The following is a 25,528-nucleotide window of genomic DNA, read 5'->3' as shown; positions in this document are numbered from 1 at the left end:
GGTGCTGCTGTACTTTAAAAATATGTCTCAGCAATATATACTGCATATCTTGTGAACATAAACAAGCATCCCTGTATGGCAGGTAAGGTTTCTCATGCTTTGTGTTACTTCCAAGTCACGCTCAGCTTCAGACTGAAATAAATGGAGGCTTTTAGTGAATGAAGAGTCCTCAGTGAACCACACTGTGGTGACCAGGTGAGGGAAAAGGAAAGGGTTGAGCTAAGTCAGGCTGTGCACCTGGGACATCCTTTTAACTGGAAATAAACTCATTGATGTGAGACTTTTTGGCATTTTAACAATGATCAGGAACAAAGGGCTAGTAGAAAAAATAACATTGTGAGAAGGGCTCTAGTAAGGTAATGCCAGCTAAAACCAGAAGGAGCAGGCTGCTTTCTGCCAACTTAGTGCAATGAGCTGCTTGCTCTCAGTCATTTTGAGGCATCATTTATGCTCAATCAACTCCAACCCCTTCTTCCCACAAGAAATTTGGAAAATTTTAAACATACATGGGAAAAGGAATTGAAAAGGCCTCTCAGCTTTTGATTTTCTAGGTAGCACTTGTTTTCTATTTTATACAGCCCTACAGTAATAAGAGGTACAAACTTAAATGCTATTAAAATAATAATGGAAGATGACACTTCTATGTTTTCTCAGTTTTCAAATCCAGAGTTTAAGAAAATTTTCAAAGACTTGAGATGTGAAGAACCTTGTAACACTGTCCTAGTCACAGGTTTGCAGCAGGCTCCAGGAAAGAGCACCTAAATTGTGGGCAGAAAGCCATCAGCATTGAGGGCTGATAAAAGGTCAAATGTGTTAATTAAATATTTGCTCATCTCTGTCTGGAGTGAAAGGGACAGATTCTGGGATGGAAGGAAGAAAAAAATCTGTGTCTCTGCACAATGCAGGGCAGCCGTCATTATAGGCTGAGCTGTTTCACTGGTGTTTTGGGCAAGAAGCCACTATGTGGCTATTTCTGCTTCTGTCTCTGGGAGGATTTTGTTATTGTGGAGCAGGGCAGCCCCTTGGCAATTCCTGTAGTAAATCTAATGTGAGGTGATAGGTAAAGCTGGGCAGCACTGTGGCTCCTGCAGACGGGGTCTTGCTCTTAGCTGTGCACAGGCATTTTAAAATATTTTTTTTCCAGGCTGTTGCAGGGGAGCACCTTTCCTAATTTTAATTCTTGTAAAACGAGGCCTGAGGGACAGCACAGCGTTGGCCACAGCTGGCTCTGGTGGCAGCTCGGCAGAAAACCCAGGGGCCGCATGGGCACTGAGCGCAGTCCAGCCTGTGCAGCTGCCGCTGCTCCCTGCGGAGGTGCGGTGTCAGGGGGCGGCAGGCTGGGAAGGGGAAGCTGGAGTCGGAGGGAGCCCTACTTTCCGGAGGAGGGCTGTCCTCCACGTGTCCCTCTACCAGGAGTGATCCAGCCCTAGGCTGCGGTGATCTGTGGAGTGAGGAAAAGCCTGAGCAGGGGAGGGTCAGGAGGCAGCCAGCTCCCTGCCTGCCCCTGGCCTCTGCACCATGGGGACTTAGCTGCTGTACCATCTACCCTTGTGCTTTAGCCGTTCGGTTTGTAGTGACTCGAGTGAGATTCCCATCATCAAAAACGTTGCAGATGACAAAAGGTAGTGCTAAAAAAGTGTGAGAAAAGAAGTGAGCCCAGCTTGTGAGTGCGCACAAGGCAGGACTTGCCAGCGCTTTGCCTGGCTCTTGCTGTGCCTGCAGCTTCCTGGAGGGCAGAAAAGCAGCTATTTTATGTGTCCCGAACCAAACTGAATTAAAACCAGGCAATGCAGCAAATGAAACAAGCAGCTTAATCTGAACCTTGTTACAGTGAGGTAGCCAGAGCATCCCAGTGGGATTTCATTTAGTTCTCCTTTTCAGTTTGCAAGAAGATGTGGCAAGATTTTCTGCTAATGTAGATTAACAGATTTTCTACTAAGGCAGTAAATTCCTTAACAGACCTGGCTTTCTGCTGGTTTATGAAGGAGAGAAAATATGAGGAAAAGGAGTTCAGGGAGAAGGAAGAGAGGGGGGAAACAAAGGAACGAGCAAGCAAAAACTAGTTTTCTGTTGGGTTTGATTTGCATCAAATACCAGAACTAGTAAATGTGAAAGAACAGATTTCACTGCTGAGAGAGGTAGGGAGAAAGGGGCAAGGTCTCCCCTGCTGGGATGCACTTTCAACTTTCTATTAGCAAATCTGCAGTAAAGACTTTTCCCAGCTAAAATGTGAATTAGCTGAGTGCTCAGACACCCTTTGAGTCTAGCTGCATTCCTAAATGTTGCAGTTGCCTGCAAAATTGAGCACAGGGGGTCGCAGCACCTTGGCAGAAGGACTGCCCCTCTGCCTCGCTACTGTTGTCCCCTGCGAGCACTCTCAGGCTGCAAAGTCAAGCATGTTGGTGTAAACAGCCTCCATCACTTAAGTTAACAATATTTATCATTGTTTATTTGTATTTGAGATAGTTAAAGATATTTATAGATGCTGCTGAGAAGGCAGAAATGCCTTGTGCTTGCATCACTTCTGTTTGCTAAAGATGACGGGCTGTGCTCGGATGGCAGAGCTGCGGGTGCCCTGGTGTTATGGAGCACTGGGTGCTGCAGGGTGGGTGCCCATAGGAAACTCATGCTCTGGTACAGGGGAGTTTGTTGATAAAGTCTTGGAACCGTAGCAGTATCTCAAGAACACCAAGGGGATGTGGGATGTTGCTCCTATCCCATCTCTTGCAAAACAGTGCCTCTAAGTAGCAAAAAATTAGCGGAGTTTGGGGAACTATGCCCTAAAACGCTTATCTAATCCTTGGGACAAACTTAGCAGGTAACAGGCCCTGTTCAGCCTATGCTGGTCAAGATAAAAAATGCCTCAAACTAATTTCACTGATTATCCCACCCTTTGAAGCATAATTAATTTGAGGGTCCATGGGGTTTAGTCTTGCATCAAGTCCAATTTGGTGCTTCTGCTAATGGCAGAGGTTGCAGAAGGTGGAGCAAATCCCCTGTGCTTCAGATGGTGTCAAGCTGGGAGCAGCACCGAGTGCTTGGGAAGGCAGAAGCGGGATTGGGAAAGAATTGTGGCAGGTTGGAGGAAGGGTTGGAAAATTGCCTGGGTTTTTGGTTTTTTTTTGTTGTTTTTTTTTTAATGGTAGGTGCTAACTGCAACACAGAGCTGCATAAATACAAGGGGAGCAACAGGCTCAGCAGTAATGACCTGGGGCTTCCGATGCTTCATGAAGCAAAGATGTGTCAACATCATCGCTCTTTCGTGAAAAACACAAATGTCACGTTGGGCTGGATGAAGAGTTGTGCGTAAGAGGCACAAAGCTCCCCTTGCGCCTGACACTCACAAGGTTATAGCTGGAATATTGTCTTCTGTTTGTCCACAGCTTCCTCGGAAGCTAAATACTGCCCTGGCCATCTGGTTGTTTCCTAACATGGATGAGCAAGGGTGCTGCAGGACTCTGACCTACAAGAAAAGCTGAAACAAGTGGGGCTGGACCTGTGCATGTTGTGCAGATAAAACATGAAATACCAGGCTAGTGTTGCTGCCTTAGCCATCAAGAAAAAGCACTGAATGGTAGTGGTAATGAAGCACCTGACTAGGTTCTCTGCAACAGCATTTGTTGGTGGAGATGATCACCAGTTGGGAAAGGCAGTGCTGAAGTTTTGGGGGACCCATAGCGTTGGAGGGAAGCAGCTGACAGTCTGCATGCAAGGGAGAGGGCCTCAGTGCGCTGTGTGGAGGCTGAGCTGAGATTCGGAGCGGTGCCCATGGCCACATGGGAGCGAGCAGTCTGCATCCAATTAAAAATTGGAGCAGCTCCTCTGCATGGATGAAGGAAGAGCTTTTCTTCTCCCCAAGCGGTAAGCTGGAGGGCGAGGATGCTGCTGGGAAGGAGCGAGAGGCATCCCAGCAGCTCAGCTCACCCCTGCTTCGGTCTGCAAAGCTGGGGACTGTCTATAAATGCATTTTATTGTTTTAAGTGGTGAGACTTAAATGTGCTGCCCGCTACAAAAGCAGATGACTGCAAGCACTTAATGCAGCACCCAGAGTCTGAGAGCCTTGCTGGTAAAATGCTTAAAATGTGGCAATAAGGGAATTTCTACTGAGCCTGTGCCGAGGGAGGGGGGCTGCAGTTGTGATGAGCCACTGGGGTTATTGCACGGGCAGAGATGTCGCTATGTACAAAGAAATACCTCTTCCTTGTTTAACTTGCTGCATGGACACAGTGAGCGTAGGGGTCTTTTTATGAAATGCTTATTTAACGGCAGATTATGCAGGATAGTAAAATCCAAGGTTGGGGGGAGGATTCCTGTGAGCACGGGTTGCTCGGCAGGAGCTCATAAAAAAGTTCTGCTGCTCATCAAAGTGAGTCTTTCGAGAGCTCCCAAGGGTGTGGGAAGGAGAAGGGAGCCGTAACCCAGCTCCGCTGCTCACCTCCGTCCTCGTCCTGCGATGGATGGAGGAGCAGAGCCAGCTCTCGTGCTGGGTGAGCTCTTCAAATAACTTCTACTAAGCCAAATGGGCTGCTAAGCATGGGATGGATTTTGCTGGCTTTTGTTTTTAAGTGTTCCCAGCTGCGCAGCCCCTGGGTGCCAGCACAAAGCCACTTTCCTGAGCCCGTGTCCCAGCACGACACTTGAACACAAGAAGTGTGGGGACTTTGCCAGCTGACCCCCCTCCCTCTCCTGCCCTCATCTCCACCTGGACGAGGCAGCTGCAGGTTGGTGGCCGAGGTGGGCTCCAGTTTTGTCATGGTGCTCTGGTAGCTGCTTGTGTGGGTAAGATGGCTGGTGGCATCCTCAAAAGAAAGGCTTGGCCCAGGCTGGACAAGGCAGCCTGGAGCAGGAAGGGAGCAGCCCTGCAGCTCTGCTTCACCCCGGCTCACCGAGCCAGGGCAGATCCCTGGAGTGCCCTGGCATCCAGGCAAAAGCTTCCCACTTTGGACCGATGCTGGCTTGTGCTGGGAAAACTGCTCCTGGAATCAACCAGGCAGAGGAATTGAGATGGGATTCTCCCTGTCCCCCATTTCCATTGGAAGCAAAGCTGAGATTCTGGGGCAAACCCATCCCGGGAGGGTGCTGTGAGCTGGCTGGCCTGGTGAGATCCTGCTGCTGGGAGGCTCTGAGGGCACCCAAAAAGATGTGGTTGCTGAGCTGGTGGCAGACCTGTGTCCCACTGCTGCTGCCGACCCAACACCTGGACAGATATTTTTTTACTATAAAATTCAGAGGTCTGGCTGCTGGGGTGGAGGGGGCTGCAGCATTACCAAAACGCTGCTCCAATGGAGGCTGCGTGGTTGGAGACACTGCTTTTGGATGATCCATCACCAAATTCAGCATCTAACTCCTGTTATTGCCCTAGGAGGAACTTCTGGATCCCATGGGATCAGCCATTGTAGATCCTGCTTTGGGGACAAGGTCACTTTTACAGGAGCGCCCGTTTCTTTCCATCCCCATGAAGAAAGCCCATATGGAGCTACAATCGAGTGTGACATGCCAAATCCCAGCCCCAAAACACTGGGCCCTGCACTGAAAGGGCAGGAGGTGCAGCCAACCCACCAAACCCTAAAACAAGCAGCCTCGTGGCACCCCCAAAATGTGATTTTTCTGCCCTTGTACAGCTGCCTGCTCCCTGGGGGGTACCCCAGGGCTGGGCTACCCTGGCACAGTGGGATAAATCCCGTCCCCTCCTGCCAGCCTGGGCGTCCTGCCCCACAAGGGGCCGTGGGTGCATCCATGCACGGGCAGATCACCCCAGCTGATAACTCAGCACCTGGCGTGGGGAAACACCAGCATGAAGGTCGTCTGTGTCAGTGGGGTTTGCTGCCCATCTCCAGGATGATGCAACCTTTAATTGCATGATCCCGTGCTGTTTTGTTAATGTGAGCCCTTGCCCATGAGCATCCTGGCTGGCTGGCAGTCACTATTCCACATTTTGTGTTTTTTTTCCAATATTTTAGTCAAGTTTTTGTTTTTTTTGAGCAGCTATTCAATATTTTTTCTTCATTGTTCCATATGTGGCCCCACGTTTTCTTTACTGCATGCTAGTCCAACCCTGCTCTGAGCACTGTTTTCTCATGGCCTTTCCTATGTCCTCCATCACTGGAGCACCCAAGAGCTTCTCAGGCTTTTAACAACTCTCCCCAATGTCCCTCTGAGGAGGACGGCACTGCAAGCTCCGTTTCACGGGTGGGAACTGAGACATTTAGGGGAAAAACTGGCTACAGCTTCCGGATACCTGCTGTGGGAGGCACGGGGCCAGCCTGCCTTCCCAGAGGTGTGAGCGTGCCTGGGGCATGGCTCCTTACGTCCCCTGCCACCAATGCCGGCTCAGCAGTTTGGCAAGCACCATCCTGCATGGCTGACAGGCAGTGGGGGCCACCGTGGGGCCGTGATGGCGGCCGGGGGCTGTAATGGCGACTGGGGGCCGTGATGGCGCCGGGGGTCGTGATGGCGCCTCGCCCTCCTGAAGCGACGGCGGACGGGGCGGAGCCACGGGACGCGCTGAGGGCGGGACCAAGGAAAACCTCACCCCCTCGCTTGAAAGGGGCGGGGCCGGGGAGGGGGCGGGGCGCGAGACGTCAACCGGCGCGCTGATTTGCATACGGCGTGCGTGCCGCTGGGTGGGCGGGCGGCCGCGCCGGAGGTGGCGGATCCAAGATGGCGCCGTGCGGACGTGTCCGGAGCCGCTGGCCGGGCCCGGCGCTCCTCCTGCTCCTGGCGTTGGCGGCGCGGCCGGCGGCGGGCGGCCCTCCTCCCGCCGGCCCCGTCGCTGGCGGCGGCCTGGTCTTAGCGGGGCAGGCGGCGGGGCCGGGCGCGGCGGGCCCGCGGGGTCCCCGCGGCGGCGGCGGCTCGGGCAGCGGGTGGAAGCTGTCGGAGGAGGCGGTGTGCCGAGAGGACGTGGTGCGGCTGTGCTCGAAGCACAGCTGGGCCAACAACCTCGCTGTCCTCGAGTGCCTACAGGACGTCCGCGAGGTGAGGGCCGGGCGCGGCGCCGGGCCGGGCCTACCCGCGGCGGCGAACAAAGAGCGGGGCTCCGCGCCGCCCGCGCCCCTCGGCCCCGTCGCCGCTCCTCAATGGAGCCAGCGCGGCCCGCGCCGTCGTTCCTTGCTTACCTCATGATTTTTGTTTTTAAAAGCGGGGTTTGCGTGCAGGCCGGCGCTGGCCGCGCTTCCCGCGCTGCGCCCCCGCCGTTGTGGAGCTTCGTGTGAGGGGGCCGGGCCGGCTGGGGGAGCCGCCTGCGGGGGTGACGGTGAGGGCAGGGGGCCCCGGGAGAGGAGCCTCCCTCCTGCCGGCACCCCTCTTTGTTTGCACCTCCGGGCTCGGTGCTGCCGCCCTAGCAGCACCCTCCTGGGAGGGAGGGGTCTCGGTGGGATGGCTTTGTTTTGGCTGTGGTGCCTTACAGGGTTATTCGCTTTCAGATGTCTGGGGAGAGTCCTGCCCGCGTTGTGCTGAGGAAAGGTGCCTTGCTGGTAGCAGCAGTGACCTGAGAAGGTTTTTTTTCAGGTTCAGATTCCCGCCTTCGTATAAAGCTCAGCTGTAGAGGTGGTTGGTTTCCAGTGCTTGCTTGTGCGTGTATGAAACTAGATACACAATCTTTAGATCCGGCTTAGTTTATGCGGGAGGTTGGCTGGGCAACCTGTGTTGTTCCCAAACATCTGTTGTGAGTGGTTTAAGTCTAACTCGAGAAAAAACTGAGTTGCTACCTCAGAGTCTTTTCTAGACCTATCTTTTCATTCATTCCGTGGTGGTTCTTGCTTAGTTTGAAGAAGCCTTTGGGAGAAGTGTCTTTGGTGAGCTGATTTGGTGTTGAGGTCTGTTTAGTTCTTGGCTTCTCTGCTGTGAAGTCCAGGAGTGTCAGGCTGGGTCAGTTTTAACGGTGTTTTATCAAGTGGAAATGCAGTCAGGAAAAAACCTGTGCCTATTTCTCATCTGTTATTGCAGAGACAGCAGATGGCAGTGACTTAATGGTTACTCTCATCAAGGGGAGTCTTCGACCAATAACCATCAGTGGCTTCCTGGCTTAAAATCCAAAAATAATTTAGATTTTTTAATTGAACTTCATGTTTTCATTTTGGACAGGTAGTTTGGTAAGACACTCATGGCACACTTTTTAAATGAGTCCTGATGCAATGTCTGTCACAGTTATAAAATGCTCTGATATTTGCTTTATGAATAACTTGTCCCTTACTGTTTTTTCCACCTGTCTGGGACCTTTTGGACACCCTGTTAGGGAGGCACCATCTCTGAGATGATCTCAGAAGCTGCGCTTACAGGCCGTGGCTCACAAGCTACCAGCCTGCCAAAAAGGCAAGCTCTTATTGTTCCTTTCTTTACAGTTGGGTGGCCCCTCCCTTCTCTTTTCATAGTTCCAGTGCTTATTGGTTTTCTGCCATTTTAGTGGGGTGGACCTTTTTATCATCTAGTTTATCAGCTTTCTGCTGGAATAGTTTTGTCATTTTACTGAGTTAAACACAGATGGGGGTGAGTGCAGGGCTAGGATACAGGGGTGTGCAGGGAGAAGCAAAAGATGAAGGAATGCTTTGCAGCACCCTTTATTTTCAGCAAGTACAAGCCCTTATGTTGGTTCTGCATATCTCATGAGAACTCCACTGTCTTTTGAATGTTATGTCTTGCTTGTGGCTTTCCTTTTCCCCTTTCAAAGCCTGCCTTGATGTCAGTAGTTTGCTGGCTGTTGGTCTTGCCTAGCTGTAATACTGTCTGATATCCAGTGCTGAAGGTGAATCTTTTCCTGGGGTGACATCCCAGGCACTGATAGAACATCTTGGGATCATTTTGGGTTGAGTTTTCTCTATGAAGGTGTCCGTCTGCAGCCTTGTCCTTATTTGTCTGTCAGCCTGTAAAAAGCACTGTCAGCTGGTCTTAGACTCAACAGTTCGTCTGCTGTAACCCAGATGTGGTGGGCTGTATCCTGATATAAAAATTAATTCCCAGAGTGCTGCTCTGAGAAATTAATTAAAATAACTGACTTCTGTGTATCCCTACTGCGTAACTCTTGATATTTAGACAGAGTAGAAGTCATGAGTTGTGAACATTGGGTGGCACATTGGGTGATAGGGAATGGGGTCAGATGTTGTCTCAGACATTTCCTCTGCATTGGAGGTGACAGCAGAGGAAATAAGTGACATATTAGCTGTTACTGTTGTCAATACAACTTTTAATTTTGACCCTAGAGCATCTGACAGCTTGTTTGGACAATACCAGAAAAGAGACAATTAAATTTTAAAATGGGTGGGGAATTAGTCTAAGTCATACAAGTCCATTTAAAAAAAGTTGGGCTATAGTAATGGAAGATTTGGGGGAGTTGCTGTGTGTGATAGCATCAGTGAGGACAGTATTTGGACACTGCTTCACTACAAGTAGCAGGTAAGATTTTTGGATGCAATTAGGCTGCAGAAGCAGCCTTTTTTCCACAGGTGTTTAAGATGATCGTACTTTTCTCATAACAAATGTTCCTCTACAGTGGAGAAACTTTCAGTTTGAAACTAGGAACATTACTGTTAAGATTATCCATTGATTTTTCTTCTTAGTGTGATACAGAAAGGCTAGGACACTTTTTAAAATTTTGAATAAGCAGAGGAGACAACTGCTTGAAACCTTCCTTTTGAGTCCATAAAGTATAGAGAAAAGAAAAGATGTACTTGTTTTGTTAGCCAGTGTGAATGTGATCACATTATTTCAGTATGTGCTGGTTTGTTAGTGTGGATGTCTTTAAAGTAAGTCCTCCCTTGCTTTTGCTGGTTAGTTCTTCTGAATCTAAAGAAACAGGAGTGTTGTGTCTGTGGCTGACTAGTACAGGAGCCTAGCTTGTAGGGTGAATGTTGAGAGAAGCTGTTTAACACAAATATTCAGTAAAGAGTAGTTTGAAACAAAAGAAAACAGTAAAAAAAAAAACCAACCCCACAAAACCAAAATCGTAAATTTTAAAGTTTTGCTTTTGAGATGTTACTTGTAGACTGTCAATTTAAAGTATTATCAACACAGGTATTTAAGCACTGTGTGTGTTTTAGAATTCTTAAAAAAAAAAAAACAAAACAAAACAAAAACAGACCCCCAGACTGAGATCAAATACTTTACCACTGATTTTCCACCAAGTCAATAAAATGCTTAATTGATGTAGTGCAGAGTCCACTTCTGCAGGTGCAGAACTCTTCTCTATTTCATGTTGTTCAACTGTTTGAAAGATAGAAATCAAGGGACAATCATGCTTTTCTGCTTCCCTTTCAAAGTATAAGAATGGGAAGGATGCTCCTTAACTGGAGGAGGTAGTGGTCAGAGCTAGTCAGCTTAAACATCTTTGACTGTAATCAGAAAATAGAATCAAATGCATGTTTTGGTACATTTTCCAGATGAATTAATTTCCTTCTCGTTAAAATTATTTGTGCACTGGATATGTTACTGGTTTGAGTCACTTAAGTTTTGTCACCAATGTTTTGATTGTTATCCAAATAATTTTATGCCAAGATATAAAAAGAGTAGAATGGGGTGGTGTATACTTCTGTTTTTCAAAAATGTGTTTTAAAGTGCTTTTTTTCTGAAACTATTGTGGTTGCTAGCCTGTTTCTAGAGAGACTTCAGAGCTTGCATTTCATTTAACATAGACTACAGCCTTTAAGCCCTTTTTTATGGCCTGCCTATTAAACTAATTTTCATGGTGGTTATAGTATAAACAAACCCATGAAATATTAATATATTTGCTAGGAAGAAGATTTTGCATGATTAATGATGATTTGCATTTAAAGCCTGACTGAGTTGTTGAACTGGAGGTAGGAAACATTAGCAGGTATGAAAATATCTTAACCAGTGTAGCTCTCTTATCTGGCTTATTAGTGGAGCGTAATTTTACTGTTAAAACATACCTTAGATCTGATTAATCAGTGAATTAACTTGCAATCATAATTGTTGAGCTTTACTTGCATTGCACTCGTAAAGATTATGTAATATTTGTAGGATATCCATCTATATAATGCTAATGCATTATAGGCTAAATAATTTTTCTAAGATCAAGTGGTCATGGTTAAGTCGGGATTAGAGATCAAAGTTTTGGCCTCCTGCTGCTCTCTTCATCCTGAATGGTTCAGTTTCTTTGGTAGCACCTTTATGGCAGGGACGGTATAATTGAGCCCCAATGCTCTGCTTTCTGGAAAAAATAAGGCTTTCTTAATGTTGAGGATTGGGTTAAGAACAAAACGAATTAATGTCAAAGCTGTGTATTTTAAGAATAGTATTTTTCCTATTATTTCAGATGCATAGTCAGTGTAAAAGGACAGAAAATTCATTTGATATGATTTACAGACTAGGAAGCATGTAACATTTGGCAGGTTGGGAACTGGCACGTTTCTTACATATAAATGTTTTATTCCTCACTCGGTATGTACCTGAGCTACTTAAGTGGTCTGATAAAATAGTGCCAGTGAAATTACCTAAGTTTTAAAATTATACATGGAAAAGAGAAACCAGACAGTAATGCATGCTTGGAGTCTTCATCTCTTTTGGTAATACTGTAGTTGTAGGAAAAGTCATGTGTGCTCAGTCCCTGTGCTTGTTCTCTAGTTTTTCTACTTTCTTGGTAAGGGGATTGGAAATGTGAAAGCTTCCCTGAAGCTTTTTGGTTGCGTTGAGATGGTTAAGTGTGATCTGTCACGGTAGCTCGATTCCACTCCATCCCTTCCCCCCCCCATCTCTGTAATTTATGGAGTTGAAGGATGAAGATTTTGCTTTGACTCAACATGCTACATTATCTCGTATTTGAGCATGTACTCATGTTATTTCCATCTCTCACAGCTTTCCCATGCACAAGTGGAGGCTGGCTTTTAAAGTACCTTTTTTGAGATGTCTGGACTGGGGCAACAAATGACTGTTTACCTGTCCAGAGCTGTAAATAATTGAGGGCTGTGGATTAAACATAGCACAGGGGTGGGCTAGTTTTTAGGAAATGCAAATAGTGAAGACACTGTTTACTGAGTTGGCCATCTCCTTCAGTGCTTATAGTTTGTTTTCGTCCCACAAAACCTCCAGGCATTCTCCCTGGCTTTCAGGTGGGCTGTTTTGATTGGGAACTGCCTGTTTCTCAGGGTGGTATGTACATAGCTGTGGGATGAAGGCTGTTCTGGTTCTCTAATCATTACTATTGCAAAGGAGTAGGCAGTTAGTATTCCAGGGATGCTCTTACAGTGCCTACAGCCTTATCTGGTTCAAATATCAACACGCAAAGGGATTTTTTTTTTTAAGGCAATGATCAGAAACCTGGAAAATGTACCTTAAGCATTGCCAAGGGCTTTGCTTACATTCTCCTTTATTTCTAAGGGATATTGACCTGGTAATGATTGAGCCACCTGTACACGGCACAGGAGTTTAAGAACTCTTACATCCTTAAGGAAAAAAAAAAGGAGGATTCTTACCTGTAGTTGAAGTTGAGCTAAGTTAAAGTAAAAATGTGTTGCAATTTTAAGAGATTGAGTTAATTATTGGACTGTAACTGAATGGTGGGCTCTGTATGAGTTGAAGCCTGTGCATCTGTATTAGAAATTTCCATTACCATTCTGTCTCAAACTGAATTTAATGAAGAATTTACAGTGGTTTGTGGCAGATGCAGATTAATTTGAATAGTCAAGACTGGTCTCTTCTGCTTCTAAAATTCATAAAATGGAAGATGGATCTATCAAAGTCCATGGAAGGGAATGCTTGGACCTAGGAGGAAGGTATTGAGATAATTAAGTTTTTTGTTTTTTTTTAAAAAGAGCAACAACAAAAAATGATGGAGACAAGGCTGGAACACTCTCTGAAGCTTTTTCTCCTGAGGGTTGGCTTCTTAACCAGATTAGCCACATTTTTGTTCTGAAGTTTTTGTTTTTCCTTGTGTTCAGATAGTGTAAGCCCAATTTCCTCCTGGCTTTTGTAGTTAAGTCTTAAAGTAAAATTCTGAATACACTTTAGAAGTCTAATTTGTGCTTGGGTTGGTCTCTGTCCTGCTAGGTCCTGGACTTACTGTCTTGTGAACAGAGCATTAAGCACAGGTTCTTAGTTCTCCATATCCTTAGCCATCTTAATAGTCGCTGCACTTCTGCTTATCTGAGAGAGTTATTTGTGTGGTTTGGAGGGCGTGGGGTGGTGTTCTTTTGTTTTCCCCAGTTTTGTGCTGTTCCTGGCAGGCTGATACTTGTGATAGCTGGTTATGCATCAGTTTGGCCTGGGATATTTGGCTTAATAAAAGGGATTATTTTACAATTCTGCTTCCTCTAGTGAGTTGGCACTGCTGGCCTGCTGCAGCTCTGAATACCGAGGAGAAAAGGAACAGAAATAAAAGGGGAGAAGTAAAGTTTGATGCAGGCTGCGCAGTCTGAGCTTGGCTGAGGATGAACTGAGAAAGCTACGTTATGCAGAGGTCCGGTTATGGGGAGGTGATTTACTGAGCCAAATAGCTGAATATATTGAAAAGCAAAGACTCGGTCAGTTGTGATAGTAGACAGGTACAACTAGATTGTATTTTCCGTGCTTGCATCCTCTCCTCCCTCATACTGGAGGAAAGGAGATCTCTCTAGCTCTGGTGCTGCTTTGGGTTGTCATGGTTGGAACGGAATTCTTTGAGGAAAGATTATTCTAGGCAAATTATGTGCTTTTTTTTCTAGTGTAGAGATAATGTCTAGAAGTTCTTTATAGTGTAGCTTTCTGGCATGCGAGCACCACTTTCTTGGGGGACTCTGGTTGTTTGGTCTTTGGAAAATGTACGCTTACTTTTGGAAAAGTTTTGCAGTTATTCTGCCTAATAATAAACCTCAAAGAATTGGATGAGTAAAAGGTCTAGGTAATTGTCTTTTTATTTGAAATCTTGCCTCAAAATATTTTTTTTTTGATCTTCTGCCTAATTTAGTTTTAAGGTCTGTGAAGTTGGTTGCTATGCCACTAAAAAATTTCAGTTCTGTTGATAATTTTTTTGTCATCATGGGATACTTTGATTTTCTGGATGTTCACTTTGTCAGTATCCATAGCAGTGTGTTAAGTGAGGAGCAGAGATCCTCCCTTCCCCAGGTACCAGCTTGTAGCATAATTGCTCTCTTGCATAAATCTCTCTTCATCAAGGCAGTAGATGAAAACCCATACTGTTCTACTCCTGAGCGGAGGTGGCATTCATACCGGCGTGCCAGGACGCAGCTTTTATCTGAATGTCTGCAGCTCCGAGCTGAGGCATTTCCTTCAGCAGTTAGAGGGGTGTCCGTTTTCTCCACACTGTCTTTTTGGGGGTGTAGTGCCTGAGTTTGTTTTACTTTTTTCTTTGGATAAGTGTATCTAGTAGCTCTTACAGCTTTGTGAGCTTAGATTTCATGTGATTTCATGTTTCATTAGAGTGCATTACTTGGTTGTAATGTCTAAAATTTTACCTTAACTCAAACTGTACATTTGATGTCTTTATTATTGTCAGTGCTGTGGCTTAAGACTAATGGTTGCATCTAAGATCTCTTGCTAGATAACAACATAGGGATAGATGAACATTAATCATGCAGGACAGGAAATGATTATTTGCTGCGTTTGTTACTATTTGCATCTTTGCCTGAAACAATGCATAAGAACTGCAGAGGTGACAAAAAGGTAGTATTTAATGTAATAAGTATTCATGGTTTCTCTACATGCCTGAAGGATTTTGGTCTCTTGCAGTTAGTGGTAGAACTGTGTGCTCTTCTATGAAAAACTTATTGTAGTTTCCTTATTTGATTCTCAGGAGTTTTGAGTGTCTTCTAGAGAACGCAGGTGGTTATATTGATATAATTAAGTACTTGTATGTAACAGGGTAGGTTAATAACAAGTAAGCTATTCCAGCCCTGCTATGCAAAATCATTCAGGCAAATGTGCTGTCTTTTGTTTAAAAAGTAATGCCTATCTTAATCTGGTGGCAAGTTTGCTGTCTAGATCTCTTGAATCTTAATAGGAGGCTCACCAGCCTTCATCATGCTTAGTAGTTTGCTAATTGAGACTTTCTTTTCTAGAGTGACCTGTTAGTGCAGGGTAAAATACTTTCCACTAAGTGAACTGCAAAACAAACTCAGCAGAGCATGTGTTCTTTTAAGTGTTGAAGTAATTGCCCTACAAAAAGTTTTGATAGAATTAAACAAACAAACAAACCTGCTTGGTGTGTAGACTTTCTGTAATGGTCCAGGCTTGATTTGAGCTGAGTCAACTTTTGTTACACTGTTCTCAGCTGAGTTCATATAAGATCTGGAAGAAGCTTACAGTAAGCTCTTTCATTATCAAATTGATTTTTTTGGTTTTGTCAGTGTCTGTGGAGCCTATCTACATATGTCATAAAATCAGAAAAACTAACCACCTTCAAGTAAAATCACTGCAACACCACAGCTGTCATAATTTACAACCTGAATTGTTCATGAGACTGCAGTTCTTTAACCATGTTCATGGTGATTTAAACAAATCGATATTAATATGATCCTCTTATTGTTGAATTCAGACAGGCTAGTCAAAATCTGGTCTCTATAGATACAAGGTTCTGAGTAAATGCAGGTGGAGGGAACTGTTGACCATTTTATTTGTGAAGCACTTTATATTGCTATTCACCTATGACATTGTGTTGACCCTGCTGCTTTTTTTGATTGTTACTTTTGAACTGATGCTATGAGCACTATATTTTTGGTGTTTCAATATTTGAGACACGTGAGGGGTGAGATGCTGGGTCTCTCACCGTAACACAGCTATTCAAATTAATGATGACATCTATCTTACCTTATTGAAGTCTGTAGAGTCAACTCTGTGTAAGCAACAAGTATGCTGATGCAGTCTTTCTTGCTGCCAGTCTTCAGACCAAAGGTTCAGTCTCCTTTTCAGTAATGTACATACATTGCAGTTGGCATCATTAAAGAAGTGTGGAAAAGTCTGTGTGTTATAGTTGGCAACCGGAACTGTGTTCTTAATGAGTAGTGTAGAACAACATACAGGAAAATCTTTTTAGTCAGCATGGAACTAGAGAAACTCAGTGTGCTGTAAAGTGTAGTTTGAATGGGAGATTTCTTACAGCAACCTTAATGATCCATTTTTTCTGCTTAAAACAGTGAGATGAAGTTTCTGCCACTCCTGCTGAATCACTGCCTGAAAAGCAGACATACCAGGTCAATGCTTACTGGAGGGAAGTACAGGTTAGAAAATACTTCACGGTGGTCGCTGCTGGAAAACATGGAGCTGTTTGAGTCACTGTCTGCAGCAGAAGTCAAAGATCTCGCAAATGTAGTAACATTGCTTACTTTTTTAACTGAAGGCTTCCAGGCAGTGATCAGCACCCATCTTCGCTTATTTGTTTCTGAATAGTCGTATGAAGCAATGTTATATTTTAAAGCCAAAAAAGAAAAAGCTGAAACACTAGTTTATGGTGTAAGTCTTCCCTGCATTTTTATTAAACTGAGTACTGGAATGGGACTCCCATGGCAAATGCTTGTCCTGTCTCTAGGAATCTCAATGGTAACAGATAACAGCATCATCTGGGAAGGTGTGGTACTAGGGAACATACTTTTCCCTCAACTGAATCACAGCTCTAAAGGTGTATGCTCATTCTAGTGTTATTGTTAATAGCCTTAATTAGAAGTATATGTGCAAAATAGTAGTTGTAGGAGGGATGTGATTCTGCGCTTTCCTCACAGAACACAAGCAAAGCCTTGCTGTGTTTCATATTTTTGCTTCATGACCCGTGCTTTAGCAGGCACCGAACATATGGTCAACCATCACTGGTAATACCCTCATCTCTGACTGCAGACATAGCAGCAGTGTATAGGGCAGACTTCCCTGGTATAATGCAGAGTTTGTTCTAGCTCAGGTACTCGTCAGCGTGGCTTGAGCTTGTCCACATCAAACCCCTTTCATGTGCTCTGAGGCTACATTGACTTCCTTTCTACGAGCAGCTCACTAATAAGGCCTACAGAAAGGGGAAAAGCATACAGCAAGCCACAAACTATAGGGTTTTTTGTTTCCCTCCTCTCCTAGAGGCATTTGTGAACTCTTCCAGCCTCCTCTTGTATAAAACCATAGTCTAAGCTTTTTCTGCTAGAGGAAGTGCTGATGGAATTTAAATTCTTATCTTTGTATGTCAACTCTTCCAAAAGTAATTTCCCCAAATACTTTCTTCCCTTGAGACATTCCAGTGAAATCCATCACGACTTTGTGATGCCATCAAAGATGATTTAATAAATGTTGTCTTCTAATGTCTATTTTACTCACTAGGGTTCACAGTATCTTAAACTTAGAATACTTGCAAAAGGCATTTTCTGAAAGCTTTCTAAAAATACTGGAGATTTCAGGTAGGCTGTGTGGTGCTGGGATACAGTTGGGAAGAGTATTGAACCTAGATTTCTCTGTTGTGTAGTTAAAAGAGAAGGTGAGAATCAGTGCTCCAGTCACTTTACCTGAGGATTGTTGGCTCACCACAGGTGTATTATCCAGTGTGTTGTCTGAAGTGGCTTAGGACCAATGGAAATAGGCAAAAACCTTCCTATGGCTTAGAGTTGTACATCATGAATAACTTTAGTATGGTAGCATGTTGTTGCCATCTTCAAGTGATCTTTGGTCTGTTGGGAGATGGAGTTCGATCTCTGACTGTAATCACTTCTGCATTACCTAGTGGGACCACTAATTTGGAATTGGGATTCTGTTTTGGAGATCAAAGTTTTGGCTGGGGGAAAAAAAAGCGCCCCTTTGTGAACCTAATATTGAGCCATTCAAGCAGAATGGGTAAAAAAGGAAGATGTTAAGAGCAAGGTAGTAGAGTAGCTTATAGCCTGTTAGATATTAAAATGTTTGAAAACCTCTGTGTATCTTAAACTTTATTGCCTCAAGTTTAAGGCAGAGTATTATTTAATATACCGTGTTTGTTCTGATCTTAAATTGGACCAGAAGACTCTTTCCCAGCTGAACTTTTGTTCTCAGGAACCATTTAAAATAAACTTGTGGTGGCCGGCTGATATTACAATTCACTACCTTGGGAACCATGTTGCTGAAAGTACTTCTGAACAGCCCTTTTGGGGTTTGGCAAGGATTTTCTGTAAGTTGTTTGTTTGTATGTTGTGCGCTTTTCATAACATTAAAAGCCATAAAATAAAGTTAATCAAGAGGTCATCTATGGAAGATATCTAAAATAATGCCTCAGAGCTGTCAAAACATTGCACATGAGTAAAATTTGGGCAGTGCGAGTATGGTGCTGTTTGCTTCCGTATTTACAGAGCTCATTGTTTTGTTTTGCCCTCTGTAAGTTCGTTAATTTGGGTCCTATCCCTTGGTAGCACTATTTTGGGTATGTTTTACTGCACGATAGACGTGAATCCAGGACTTCAGTAGTGAGATTCCTTCTATGTATGCTGGTGAATCTGAAACCATATGGACAGGTGAGCCACATGGGTTGTCAGTAGATCAGCATCTTTATAGGAAAAGGTTGGAGTAGATGGAGAATTGAACAGCACAGGTACTTTCCCAGTCATGAAGCCACCTGGAAACAAAGAGAAGGATGACAATGTCAGGGTTATTCTCCTCTCTGCTTCTAGAAGCTGATGTGCAGAAGCTGAGAGGATCCAGTCTCAGGCAGGCAGTGCTCTTTGCCACTGTTTCCCAGCTGGGACTCTTAACTTCTCATGGGATACTAGAGCAGTAGGCTTGTATTGAGCATCTGGGCATGTAGCCATACTTAATAGTCAAGGTGGACACTCTTCTTGGTGTTTTTGTTTGTTTGTTTTGGGGGTTTTGTTGTTTATTTTAACATGGAATTTTTCATATCCCTTATTATTCGTATGTCAAACCAAAGCTATGCTAGCCAAATCATCTTAATTAAGTCTTTCCAGGTCAGGGTACAGGAACTATTATTCTAGCTTGCTCTTGTGTGAAAAGTATTTATTTTCCTATAAAAAGACTGTAATATTCCATAATACTGATAAAATCACAGAATTGGCCTGATGACAGTGAATACAGTAGCTGGGAAGAATGATTGATTTCATAGAGAAGCAAATAAGAGGTTTCTATTAGAATCTCTTCTTGGATTGTGTGGCATATTGCTGGGATTTTGACCATGGAAGTATTTATCTTGAAGTTCTGATGTTTTTGGATGGATGTGATAACAGTAGAAAGATGCTGCCTTTCCCTGGAAGAGGTACATGATCAGGTGAATCTTCCAGAAAAACACTGACTTAGAAAGGATTTCTATCCTTTCCATCCTGGTGTTCCAGGTGGTGGTAGCTGTTAGCGGCCACCTTAGTAAAGCACATCTCTGCTCTTGTTCTGAGCACTGCTACAGCCCTGGTGCAAGGGGAAGAAGAACTTCTTCCTCATCAGTTGCCATTCCTGTAGAGTTACCCCCATGGATACGCTCTTAATCTGCAGCCTTGTCTGTTTTTTGTCTTAGTGGGTTGCTCACATTTGCTCATACAGACCTTTTCCAGGTCTGGCTGTCCAAGCTGAAAAAGGTACTGTAAGTCTGACAGGTATCCTGTAAATCTAACAGGTATCTGAGGTTGATGATATCTTGGGCTTGGCCTGGGTGAGAACCTGTGTTATGATCCTGCATCACTTTGGGAGCTGCTGATTAAAATAACTCTGCTTTGGTTTCCTCAGCTACAGTACTTGGCAACAGTAGAATAGTATACAGGCTGAAAGCGTGGGCAAAGCAGTGAGTCTGTCTCGGTGCCGTGAACAGAGGTGAGGGGTGTTTGTGTTTGGTCCCGTCCCCCCCCAGCATTACATGTTCCATAACAGTTGAGCTTTGTCTGTATAATCTTGGGAATGAGTAACATCTCTTAATGGTGAGCAAACGGCATATTTTTTTTAAATTAGTCTCTCACCTGAATGAGACATAGCTATGTTTGTTCTTCCTTACAAAAAAAAAAGAACACATTTAACATTTACTGGCAAGACTTGCTGTATCAAAAGATAACAGTGTACTGGGCGTAGATCTGAGTTACTTGGTGTTTCACATCCTTTCTTACTCTCTGTTGCTAGCTCTAATCCATGGAAAGTGCTTTGTGAAAAATATGGAAGAGTTTCTTTTGCCTGTAGCATCTCAGAGTCTTAAAAACATTGTGTGGGATTGAAATGTTGCTTCATCCTTCTTCTGGAGCAAATCTGCAACTTGTTTTAGTCCAAAAGGAATTCTAGGACTATAAGAACAGCAATATGCTGTTTCTGTACCAAAATGCCCGAGGGTCTTGTCAAAGAGAAGTGTAATCTGGAAGTGGGATATTACTGCCCTGAAGAGCTTATTTGTTCTTAGATTGGATATTCATGTGCCTGGTAAATACTCAGGATTTTATTGCCCTAGACATTCATCCTTCATGAAAACTGGAACTCCTCCTTTTAATGCAACAGAGACTGGGAGCAGCTGTGGAGGAGGGAAGGGGCACAGCCGGCTTGTCCTCAGATTCTCTAGATGATGTGTCCTGCAAAGTTTCTTGCATGTGTGATGAATACAGCTTGTGACTTTGGGAATATTGCAGTGCTCTGTCTTACCCTTGGCTGTAAGACTGTGGAGACAGTTGGGCAGTTTTATCAATGAAACTCACTGCTTGCTATTGAGAAGGAAGTGTTTATTGAGGAAAACAACAGATAAAAGTTATCAAAATAACCCTTGCTCCCTGGAGACCTGCTGATGGAGAGGGAGGCCTATTGGTCACACTTGCATTTGAATAACATAATATGAAACAGTTTAGGATGAAGGAAGCAGGGGGACTACACTTCTAGCCCATCAGACTTGCTTTGTGTTCAGAGCTTGTTTGCTTGGGTAGGGTGTATGGGATCTAAATGTAAAATTAAGCTTAATAGCTTTAAATCTTGGCATGTGTCAGGCTTGTCCAAGCTTAACTAAATTGACTGCAGAACTAAAATGATCCACATCTCTTACATGGATGTGTTATAGTTGACTACTTGTTACCTATGTGATTGGGGCCTATTTTTTATAAGGTGTTTGAATTTTTACAAAATGTCCTAGTGAACCTAAGCTGTAATTTTCTCTCTTAAATGTTTAACAAATTGTGAGTAATCTGTTTTGGTTTTTTTTTTTTTTTTTTAAAAAGGCTCCACAGTTGACTTCATTTAGACTGTTTGACCATTTACTTAATGTTGAGGTACCCATGTCCCAAATAGTGATTTTAATGGGTATTTCAAATAGTTTATGCTGTAAATTTGGGGCAGTGCTATAGCAGATAAGAGAGGCAGTGGCTCTGTCTGTGGAATGGCGTGAAGGGGCATGTTAGCCCATCCAACTGTGTAGCAGAGGTCTACAGCAGGTGGGGAATATATGCTAGAGGTATGTCAACAGATACAGCTGAATTGCTGTGTGAGGATTTGGGATTTCCCTTTTCCCATAAGGGGAAACAGCTTTAGCTTGGATTTCTTTATTAACAGTCTCTTCTGTTTATGGAATAAGCTGGCCTGTCTGGTCACTCATTCAGAAATGTTCCAACATAACAGTTTCTGGACGAGGTGGTCAGCTCTTCTTCTGGGAGGGAATTCTCTGGATAAAACAGTGTGTGTTCAGTATAGCTTTCAAGTACTAGATGCAACTCTTGCACCCTAAGATCTTACTGCAGTTAATTTGCCTCATTGGTTTCCAAGCTGTTTGGTTACAGAGCTTTTCTCTGTTTAAATGCTCATTTTTGAAGGGGTCATCTCAGGAATGTATTTGGCTGGCTTGGGGGAGGAGTGGATACGTGTGTTTCTACTGATAGAAAATTTAGTTTGTCCTCTAACTACTGCACACTGTGGCATTCAGTAATGACAGTAATAGTATGGACTAATTATATGTACATTTACGCTTTTCCTCTCTGAACCAAGCATTTTGCTTATTGGGTGTCAGGGGAAGGTGATTAAAAGGTTCTAATGAACCTTTCCTGGAGGTTTTTTGTGCTTTTACAGCTGCCTTGTGTGTAAGGCCAGTATTCCCTGGAGGCTTGCATGCCTCCACTAACCCTTGATGCCTAGCTATTGCCCCAGTGTTTATGCTGTCTTTGTGATGTGTTAAAACCTCAGCAGAGTACTTCAAGGGATAGCATTCTCTGAGAAGTCATGTCTCACTTTATTCTGTCATGCTTTATGATACTCCTAGGAAGAGTGTTTTCAGGAGAGGCTGAAGTGTGATGGCTTGCTGGCCAGGTAAGGCTGCTTCAGGTGCTCAGCGCTCTGGTTAAGAGTCTCGGAACTGATGGGATAAAGATACTCTAAAAGAGCATGTTAGCATGAGCATCCGTACATAGGGAGGTAGAACTGAGGCATGATCTCATGATTATGCACTGCATGTTATTAACATAAATCGCGGTGATGGGTAATAGTTGGAGGTCTAGGCAATTGATGAAGTGAGCACTGATTTGACTCACAGAAGCAAATTAAATCTGGGAGTAGTAAGTTTCTAACAGTCGTCTGCTTCACTGCTAAAGGCTGCTGCTCCTGTGGCCAGGGTGGCTGAACAAAACATGGAGAAGTTCTTGTACAGGGAAAACAGGAGCTGGTTTCAGCATGTTTGGCTGTGAATGGCGGTGCTTAGGAGTAGCTTTGTGTGTTTCAGTGGTACCTGCTCCAGATACCTGCTCATCCTTGGAGAGATTTGGACAGTGTCAACTCATCCAGGTAAAACCTTGGTGGCTGAAGTTGCAAGTCAAGACCCCTTGGAGGACCTTGATACTAAAGTCAGGAGGAGAAAATATTTTGGTTCCATGTAACAGGAATAGGGCGAAGACTTGGTGAAGCCTTGATGGGAGATGATGTCCATGTTATGGGAAACTGGGCTTAAGGGGGTTAAAATTTTGCACCTGTAGCACATGGCTGTGTAAATGAATTCAGATTAGATATCTAGGAAGGCTAATGGAAGCATGTTTTAATGAACCCTGGCTAATTACTCTAAGTTCTTGATCAATACCCAGGAGACCTCAAACTGCTTGCAGATTGTTTTTTAAAAAACACTGCTATATATATATGTTTTAAATCTTCTGCATATAATCAAAACAACTGGAGGCACTTGGTTTGCAGAGTTCTGGTTCACCAGGGCTTTATATATTTGGAGGCTGTCTGTAAATTAAAGCTGAAGACTTAAACACTTCCAAAAAGTATTAATTGTGAATTTTGATGGGAAGTGCAGATGAATAAGTGGGCTTGAGAGAGCAGATAGTAGGGAGAGAACATGAGTTTTTGGAATAATTTTTTCTATAAGTGTATTGAAATGTATGGGACAATTAGTTGCGTTACTTTAATGTGGTCTGTTTTTTGCTTTAAGGTTGGAACCTGTTTCACATGCTGGTGTAGACCAGACAAGGCAGATTTATGTGGTTTTCTAAAAGAGGAAAAAGTTCTCGTACATACTTGCTGGCGTATGTATGTTCTTAAAGTGACCTATATAAGGACCACCTCTTATGGCATCTCAGAAACTTGGTTTTCTCCAGAACATTGTGTATGAATTTCAGTGGACTCAACATTAATATTAAAAATGTCAGGCAGGCAGCCTTACCCTTAAGGGATAACATACTGTTTTTGAGTTGGTTCATATTAAGGAAGCTGGAATATATTTAGTCTTTTCTGATTGAGCTAATTAGCAAAACTGTATTGTGTGTTGATAGTTAATACATCGCTGCGTGTGTGCAAATGGATAATGAATGCATAACTGAGATTAGGAAAGACAACCCTTCAGCAAACAGCCTGTGACACCACCTCCTTGAGTTTTGTCTCATGAATTCTTTGCGGTATTCAGTGAGAAATGCCAAGTCTGTCAGATGGATGGCTTTTATTCTTGTGTATATTCAACCCACTGCAGCTTCTGGTCTCCGTTGGTAGCAGCACTGATTGTATCAATGGAACAGTATCTGTGCAGCCTACTTTGACTTGCATAGGGAGGGCGTGACTACGCACACAAAAGACTTTAGGCAGCCTGTCAGATGCATTAATGCTGTGCCACTTGAAGGCTTTTCCTCTTCCTATACTTTGGTGGCAAAGGGGTATGAGAAGAAGGATGTGCCTTGTAAAAAGAAAGTTAGGAGCCTAGTGATCTCATTGAGGGAATCCCAAGTAGAGCATTCTCTGTATAAATTAACATCAGGTGGTACTAACTTAAAAACACCCACAAACCCCAAGTTGTAGGTCTTGCTGAAGATGGTAGACCCTCACTGATTCCCACTGAAATTATTTAGTGGTTAATGGGCTAACTGAACAGATCCTGTGCCCAGGAGCTTTTCAGACTTGAAACTGGCAGGCAGTTTGAGGAGCCTGTTCCTGAAGTATGAGCAGTCTGCTTAAAAGCTTTTTTTATTAGACCCCAAAAATATGTTAACTTGGTAGAAGCCTTGAGAGGGATGTTGTCACTTGCTGCCAGAGAAACCAGAGCCCAGTTGGGTCTTGAACTTTGTAAGAGAGAAGTCCCTGGAGCAGGCAGTTAGCAAACAGGGTTAAGAGATAATGTGGAAATCATGGGACTTCTGGAGGCAGAATGCAGCTCTTCCCCCTCTTACAGAAAACCAAACATACCCTTTTCATAAATTTGAAGTCTTCCATCCTGTGCTATCTGAAAGCAGCAGTTGTGTAATGTTGTGTTAGCATATTGTTTCCTTGAAGTTTTCAGAAAGATCACAAGATTGAAAAATAGCCAACAAACTTTGTTCTCCATATTCCTTCAGAAATGAGCAGGAAAGTTGGAATTTTATGCTTCAGTGTAATTGTAGAGTTTGCTTTCCATGTTCTCTTAGCTTCCATTTAATGCTGTTGTTTTTGTGCGTGACGCTTGTCTGCTTTGTTTCATTGTTGATACAGCTCTTGTTTAAAAAAGGAAAAAATCCCTGTTACGTTATCAAGAGATTGTTCAAGCATGATTAAAGATAAAATTAATTAGCAAGTCAGTGCTGTGTGCTCTGAGGAGTGGCTTCACATGATGGCTCACATTCCTGTACTAAAAATGACCTTAGGCAGTGATATAAAAAGACAGGGGTGGGCAAGGGATATCAACTGGAGTGAAACTTTTCATCCAGTGGTGCGTATAAAAGGATAAGATCTAACCTTAACGGCGGGTCAGTGGAAGATGGCTTATTTTTGTATGCAGAAGTCTAACAAATAATTATTTTACAATTATCACTCTTCAGTGCTTTCCGTGTTCATATAAGGCATAGCTGATCTGGCTCATGGCCTTTACAGAGCCTTTACTGAACAGCTTCAGTAAATGATTGTAATTACAGTGATTCTTTCCTGCAATCTTGTAGTTAGTCTCTGGCAAGAAGGTGGGGATCAAATATGGATGAGGTTTCTAACTGCTGGGCTTACTGATTTTTTTTTTTTTTGTTAATACCCTTTTCACCTAGGTTCTCCTGGCTGTGCTAAAGGAAAAGAAACTGCTATACAGCTGTGGATTGTATCAAAGACTTCAAATATACTAGCAAATCTTTTGAGAATAGGCAAACATGTTCTGTAGTTTTACTGCAGATCCCATGCACTGGCTGAAGGATTTTCTCCATGTGTCTGCTTGGTGTCTGCTTGGATTTCCAGTGGCACAGCTGTGCTGGTGAAAGAT

The 25,528-nt window shown here is 43.8% G+C and overlaps 1 protein-coding gene across 2 annotated transcripts in view; it reads left to right on the top strand.

Moving 5' to 3' along the window:
* The first annotated feature begins 6,617 nt into the window (after nt 1-6,617).
* Nucleotides 6,618-25,528, top strand: part of GLG1 (golgi glycoprotein 1) — an 87,858-nt gene continuing 68,947 nt past the window's right edge. For both annotated transcript variants that reach the window (XM_072873784.1, XM_072873785.1), the window contains exon 1: nt 6,618-6,975. In XM_072873784.1, the coding sequence (XP_072729885.1) occupies nt 6,661-6,975 (315 nt within the window). In that variant the 5' untranslated portion in view covers nt 6,618-6,660. The remainder of the gene's footprint in view (nt 6,976-25,528) is intronic.

This window comes from Ciconia boyciana, chromosome 9, assembly GCF_034638445.1.
Source record: "Ciconia boyciana chromosome 9, ASM3463844v1, whole genome shotgun sequence".
NCBI lineage: Eukaryota > Metazoa > Chordata > Aves > Ciconiiformes > Ciconiidae > Ciconia > Ciconia boyciana.
This window is presented reverse-complemented; position numbering and strand designations above follow the sequence as displayed.